Raw genomic sequence first — 7,269 nt, forward strand, 5'->3', positions numbered from 1 at the left:
ATCCTCCTGGTGCCAGAAACAAGAGGACTAAAGTAAATACTTCCAGGCTCTTTTGCAGGGTCTTGGGCCCTAATGTGTAGTGCTGCTCCTTCCTGAGAAAGTAAATATTACCCATTCCTGCTTGAACTTTCCACCAAGGACAGTGCCCTGGTGATAAATCTGTTGGACAGAGGCTAAGGTATGCAAAACTTTTCCAAACACCTGGAGACACAATGTGCAAGTTTCCCAGTTTAAGAGGTACGGCGGAAAAATATAATTGGTCATTCCTCATCCAACTTACCAACCAGAAAAGTGGGAAGACTGATTCCAAGTCAGTGGGCTTCCCACTATTAAAAGACAAGAATCCCCAAATGAGCACATAGGATACACACGTGTTTCCCCTTTTGTGCTATTCTGCGTGCTGATAATAGTTCCTTCATTTACCCTTTGATTAACCCTTGTGGTCTTCTGCAAGTGCTTAAGGTAGCCTTAGCCTTCTAAGCCCTCCGTTGGGGACATATATCACTGGGAGGGGTGAGCTGGAGGCGGGAGTGAGCAACAGCAGGGAGACGACTCTTACAGCCCATCCACACCCTGAGGTTCTTTCAGGTCCCTGGGACAGTTCGCGCTCTCTGCGGGTTCCTGGTCCCTAAGAACGGCGCAGCGTGAAACAGTCACCTTCCCAGGAACTGGGAGTAGGGATGAGAGGGCCAAGACCGGGTAGGGAAAGCTGCGGATGGGGAGGTGGGAGACGCCAGAAGGAAGTGGGACAGAAATGAAAGGGGCGGTGGGAGCGGGGTGGGGCCAGGGCGGGCCCGGGGGCGGGGCTGCGGGGCGGGGTGGACCACAGCGCCCCCTTGCTGCGCGCTCCCCGCCGTGCCCCGCGGCCGCTGGTGGCTCGGGCTCGCTAGCCCCTTTGTGTACTACAAGCTGCCCGGAGTAGCGCGACTCGGGCACGGCAAAGGCTCCCTGGGGTCCCTTTGCCTCGTCCCGGGCCTGGCTGCGCTTTCCTCCTGCTTCACCGCTCCTCCCTTCTACAGCCCCCGGCTAGAGCAGCGGCCATTGGGCCGCGAGCAGTCGGCGTCCTGCGGCGCGCCCTACCCGCCCGACCCAGGGCGCTCACTACCCTCCACCACCCGTCCTGTCCCCCCTCGTGCACCCCCCCTATCCCAGGCCTCCAAGGTGGAGAAAATAAACTAAAAGCAGAACAACTCAGAGACTCCAATAAAACGCCCAGTACCTAGAGCTCGAGCGCGAGCGCGTGTGCCGGGTGGCTAGGGGCGCGGGAGGCGGGGATGGGGGGGGCCGGCGGGGGGACAATGAGCGCATGAAGTTACCTGCCCGGCGGCAGCGGTGGTGGTGGTGGCGGCGGGGCCGGGAGGCGGCGGCGGAGCTGGCTGCGCGCTCGGCGCGGACGGGTGCGCGCCGCGGCTTGGGGGAGAGTTGAGCGCTTTTCCCCCCTCTTTTTTTTCTTTCTTTCTTTTTTTTTTTTTCTCCTCTTCTTCTTAAACAAACCGCAAACGGATGTGAGGGAAGGAAGGTGTTTCTTTTACTCCTGAGTCCAGACACCTCTCTCTGTTCCGTCTAAGCTTGTTTTGCTGAACACTTTTTTTTGAAAAAAAAAAAAAAAAAAAAAAAGGAAAAGAAAAGGAGTTGCTTGATGTGAGAGTGAAATGGACGTAAGATTTTATCCACCTCCAGCCCAGCCCGCCGCTGCGCCCGACGCTCCCTGTCTGGGACCTTCTCCCTGCCTGGACCCCTACTATTGCAACAAGGTGAACGCTCTGCTTTTGTTTCCACCGTGTTCTCGCTGCTTGATCCCGGGAGGGGGGCGGCGGCGTCCGGGCCAGCTCGGCGGCCGGGCGGGTCGGAGGAGGCCGGTCCGGGGCGCGCTCGGCTCGCAACCCGCTGCAGCCCTGCGTGCGCTTGGGTAGTAAATATTGTGGAGCGGCTCCGGGGGTTTGTCAAACACCGCGATTATGCGGAAAGTGACACGATTTGCTCGGATTTTTTCCTTCCTGCTGTTCACAGCTAAGGATCCCTGCCTTGGTTTGCCGGGGGGCGTTTTAAAAAATTAGGAGAAAACCACGGTAGAGTTTGGGGGTGTGTCTGGTGTTGGGAAACGGAGGGGGACTGAGAGAATTCAGTTTATTTTCCAGTTTTCCCTTCTTACTTCCCTGCCTCTCCCGGGCAGCGGTGGCTCGTGGCACCGCTTCCCTGCTCGGCATTAATTGTCAGAGGAGCGGCCAGGCGTCGGGGTGCGGGACCCGGGAGACGCCTCCGCCCCCCTCCGAGAAAATTGCTCCACAACTCTTTTGTTTTCACAAACCCGTTAGGGCGGCGAATCTCGGTGTTAAGACGCCGGTCTGCGGGCCAGGGCCCAGCGCGGGAAGATGGGTCTGGGGGACAGCTCCCGCTTGTGGGGTGCGTGCGGAATGTGCAAGTTTGTTAAGGAGCTGACGGAGCGCTTCGCGTTCACGTCTAAAGCTCCCGCACTTGGCGCGAGGCTGGAGCAGGGTCCCAGGCTGGGATGTACCCACAGCCCCTTGACCCAAGACACCGAGGCCGAGGGGGACCGCGGCGAGGCTGACCCGGCGGGTGGCCCGGGGTGGGGGCGCGGACCGGAGCTACTGCGAAGCTCAGCCCGTCCCAACGCTAGAACTGTCAGGGGGTGCTCGGGTAGGGGGTTACACTCTGGGCTTCTCGAACTCTCAGCCCGGAGAAGGTGGACGCGTGAAGACCGGCTTCTTTAGCGCAGCCGTAGGGCCAAGGCCGTCTCTGCCGTGGGCTTGTTGGACGTGTCTAAACTGTCCCGCCGGCTGGACGTCGGCGGAGAGAATTGAGTTCTCTGAAACGCCTGGCGAGAGGTTTGGATGCGTAGCTCCCGCTCGGTGGTAAACCTTCCGGATACTCAGAGCCTCTGAAAGCAATTCCCTGTTGGCCCGTCTGTGAATTCCACTGGATAAATCGCTGGGACTCAGTAACATTTGCCCGGTGGCGAGTCATCATCAAACAACAACTTCTTTTTTTTTACGTGATATAGAGGTATTTAGCGCGCTGCATCCTCAGCCCCCGGGCTGCCCACCACGCAACCGACTTGCTCAGTCGGCACGCGCGCGCGCGCGCGCGCGCTCGAGCACACACACACACACACACACACACACACACACACACACACAACTGTGAGTTAAGTGAACCACAGCTATCACCCCATGGAGAAGCTCCTAAATGCTGTGTACAGTGCGAGACCCAGGAAAATGGATGAGCTGTGCACCGATGATGTTAAAGCAAGTTAGAAACAAGGGAAGACTAGTCTTGGGCAAGGCAAAAAAGCTTTTCATTACACAGGGAGCCCTGTAGCCCTGGGCAAATTGGAAGGTACGGGTAACTTTGGCAAGAGAAGTTTGTGTGCTGAAGTTTCATAATTAATTGGTAACATAGTTCTTTTACTCTCAAATCTGTTTTGCCTTTATAAGCAAGCATTTTGTATTAGCAACATTTTTATTTTGCTTACAACGCTATTACTAATACTAATAAAAATAAGTAGCAGTCCTATCTTGGATAATAAAGACATAGTCCACAGTAGTAGCCAAACCAAAAGGTCAGAAACATTTTGGCAATGAAACTAGACACATCTTATTAAATTTATCAGTGATTTGGGGCTCCAAAAAGAGGGTAATGACTTGAATACACATTTCAGTCGTCATTCTTGTGATAGTAGGGTCAAATTTAATTTAAAAGCTAAATGCTTTGGAAAATCAAGAATTACTTCAATATATTAAATCATTTTCCAATTAAGTGCTTTAAATAATTTTAGTGAGTTGTGCTGTGAATTGAATAAATTAATTTAGAAACTCTTCAGAATTTCTTTACCAGTTCACTGAAGCTCCTTTTAAGTCGCTCAGTGTATGAAGAGCAAACTATTCTTTTTAAATGCAAATTAGCTACCCTTTCTATTGACTAGTTGCAAGTTTTCTATTTAACTTATCCAGGGAATAATGGAATTTTTAAAATGCAAAGTCATAAGATGTATTTGTCATAGTAGGAAGACTTCATGAAAATGTTTCTTGCAGATATTTTCTCCTGTCCTTCTCTGTGTAGTAGTCCATCAGATATATTTGTCACTAAGTCCTGATTATACTAAACATCTCAAGTAGGTTTTCTAGGCCCCAGAAAGCCTAGGCACTGGTATTTCCTACTCCATCATGATTACCATTGTTACAAAGTTTCTGTCCCTCTTCACATTTTTAATTGCTAGCTTCATTTTTTTCAATGACTTCAATGGATTTGCAGGGATATGACCAATGGGCAGAAGTTTGGAAAAGCTAAAATAAGAAAGCTGTGTCCACTTTTAGTAAAAACAAGTTGAAGCAGACTTTTATACAAGAGATAGGACTGCAGTGTAAACCTTGTCTCTTTCAGAGGTGCAATGAATATGCAGTTCATTATAAGAAACAGTCACTTTGTCAGGTTATTTGTTTTTAATAGCGCGATAAGATCATAAATTACTAATTGTCTTTATTTTAAATCTGTCAACACTTTACTTCAAATTGGTGTGCTAAATTCCAGCAGAACTAGTATCATTCTGTGCTTCAGTGTCATGCAATGCAGTTGTAACTAGAGTTTCCCCCAATGCCATTTTCTCAATGTCAGAAGAGACCCTAATAGAGAAAATGAATATCTGCTTCCTAAAGCTTTTCTAAACTCAAATGTGGTGGTTTTACTCTGTTAACACTTTCTAGCACCATTGTTCTATAGATTGCCAAGATTATTTTCAGTTAATAAACTCTGTAGGAGAGATTTTGTAGAAACAGTTTAATCTAGGGTTGCTCTATTATAAAAGCACATTATGTTGGGAACACATCACTATGAAAACTGGCCTCCATTTTTGCATAGCCCATTGCAGGAGAAAAGTGAGAACACTGCGAATGATGCTGGTTATGGCAACTGTGCAGAGGCATCTCTTATACGAACAGCCAGAACGGATGGCACGTTGCTGTATATAGGTCAGCCTTTAAGCTGCAGTATAGCTTATACACTGGACAGAAGCATGTAGGCTGGAAGTCACAGTCTTCACCTCTTATAACTTAGTATGGTAATATTTCACATATTGAGAGATGGGCTCCACAATCTGTTTCATCTAATTAAGACTATTTTAAGTAACATTGTATCCCTTAATTGAACTGAATGTTACAAAAAGAAATTGGATTACAAGAGCTCCCAATTGGAGTTCAGTAGTAAAATACAGTTCCATTTTCTGTTCTAGTTGAGGATGTCAAAGCATCAGTTTAAATATATACCTACCGAGTAATAATAGTTCCTTTCAGTTTCTTAGTGCAGTGTCATTTCTGAAGATTGTTTTCACTGATTTTGTGCTAAATTGGGACAAAGAAGTGGCAATTTTTCATTTTTACAATGATGTGATGTGTTCAGTTATTGCTCAGTATCTACCCACATAAGGAGTAGTAGTAATACAATTATGTTATGACATGGCTAATGACAGGGATGCTGACCTCTGCCAGCAGTGGGAGGAGAAATAATGGTCTTTACTGTTCTCAGTGGTTGCTTTTGTAGAATCAGGTCCTGAATCTTTCTTTGGTTGATTTAGACACATGAAAGTCCAGAACACAAACCCATGCTTAAGACTAGCTGTATACAGAATAAAGAATAATGGGCATTTTGTATATTGGGCTTTTGTCATTGAAATGAGGAAGAACAGTATATAATCTTTTCATATAAACATCGGAGAAAGGACTTATTTGTGATGAACTCTGCATTAAATGTCAGGGCTAACAGTAGACATCTGATAACTTTTGAGAAAAACAAGATACATTATCATCCCTGCAAAATCTCTTTTGAGCTTATTTTCCTATTTAGAGTATTATGTAGCATACTTTCATGTGGCAAAACTCAACACGTATAAAATACAGAATTTATAAGCATATTAGGATAGAGTCATTATTTCTATTTTAATTAATAAATGTAAGAAAATGGAGGAGGATGGGAGGGGGAGGAGGAAGGGGAGGGTTATAAGCAATTTAGAGCATCATGCTTGATTAGTTTCCTATCTACCTCTATAACTTCTAGGACTTGTGGAAATTCATAGTTGATACTTTGCACTTCATTAGTATAATTAAAACTCCCCTGGGAGTTTTATTAGCTGGCTTCTTTCATAAGTTTTCAGGTCTTTAAATATGTTCTAAATAAATTTATAGATAAGGAAAAGCATAAACCAAAAAAAAAATCATATAGTTTTAGCCACTAGATCAGATTTCACACAAAAACCTACCTTGACTTTGTGTTATATTTCAGTGTCGCAAATTCCAATTGTAAATGTCTGTGTAAAAGTTATAGTTATGAAGTTTTAGAGAATTAATGTTATTTTTAACATGGCTTAATATTCTTCAGTTTATTACGTATTTTAAAAGTTACTGAATGATGATATTAAGGAGCATTTTGATATTTTGCTTAGTTAGAAAAACTAAACTGATATTTAAATATTATCTTAATTAACTGCTTACTGTAGTTTTTTTTAAATGATATGATTGTAAGGGACTTAAGAACAGAGGAAAAAGTAAGGTACTTGAAACTAGAAGAAGTAGGGAAAGTTTCAAGTTTAACAATGGCTTTTTAGTACGAACACTGGGTATCAAATATTGGTATTGGTATGTGGGACTATTTTTTGCCGTTGTACTTTTTTTTTTTTTTAATGGGCTCAATTTAAGAGAAGGATAACTTAGAAAATTCAAGTGGGGGGATTTTGTTTAGCTATAAAGGATGATTTATTCTAATGCTTTTCAACATTTGGATAGGGTGCTAGAAAATTGAAAAGACCCTGGGGATATTTTTCAACTACTAGTGAGCCTCCTGTCTTGACTAATGCCTGCCCTCAGCAGCAGGTCAGTCTGTGTGCCAGGGCCTCCTTCCTCCCTCCTCCTCCCTCCCTCCTCCTCCCTCCCTCCTCCTCCCTCCCTCCTCCTTCCTCCCTCCTCCTTCCTCCCTCCTCCTCAACCCCCTTCCCAGTTAGCTCTTTCCCAATCCTGGAACAATCCTCTCCCTTGCTTGTCTTCTCCACAGTCTTAATCTGCACATGGGAGGTCTTTACTCTCTAATCTGAATGCTCCTCCCTTTCCTCAGGTACTTGACTCACCATTGTGTTTATCTTGGCTGCCAAGCTCCCTTTTCTGCCAACTGCAATTGTTATCATAATCATGCTAACATATTCATTCTTCCTCCAGTGCCTGACCTTATTTCTGGTTAAGGAAATCAAATTTGGCCATTCCTCAGGTC

General features: G+C 45.9%; 1 protein-coding gene across 1 annotated transcript in view; it reads left to right on the forward strand.

Moving 5' to 3' along the window:
* The first annotated feature begins 1,322 nt into the window (after positions 1 to 1,322).
* The window catches only part of TOX (thymocyte selection associated high mobility group box), a 308,505-nt gene continuing 302,558 nt past the window's right edge, over positions 1,323 to 7,269 (forward strand). Inside the window, exon 1 of the mRNA XM_066379004.1 lies at positions 1,323 to 1,754. Coding sequence (XP_066235101.1) covers positions 1,653 to 1,754 — 102 coding nt within the window. The 5' untranslated portion in view covers positions 1,323 to 1,652. The remainder of the gene's footprint in view (positions 1,755 to 7,269) is intronic.

The sequence above is a fragment of the Saccopteryx leptura genome, chromosome 3 (assembly GCF_036850995.1).
Source record: "Saccopteryx leptura isolate mSacLep1 chromosome 3, mSacLep1_pri_phased_curated, whole genome shotgun sequence".
In the NCBI taxonomy this organism is placed as follows: domain Eukaryota; kingdom Metazoa; phylum Chordata; class Mammalia; order Chiroptera; family Emballonuridae; genus Saccopteryx; species Saccopteryx leptura.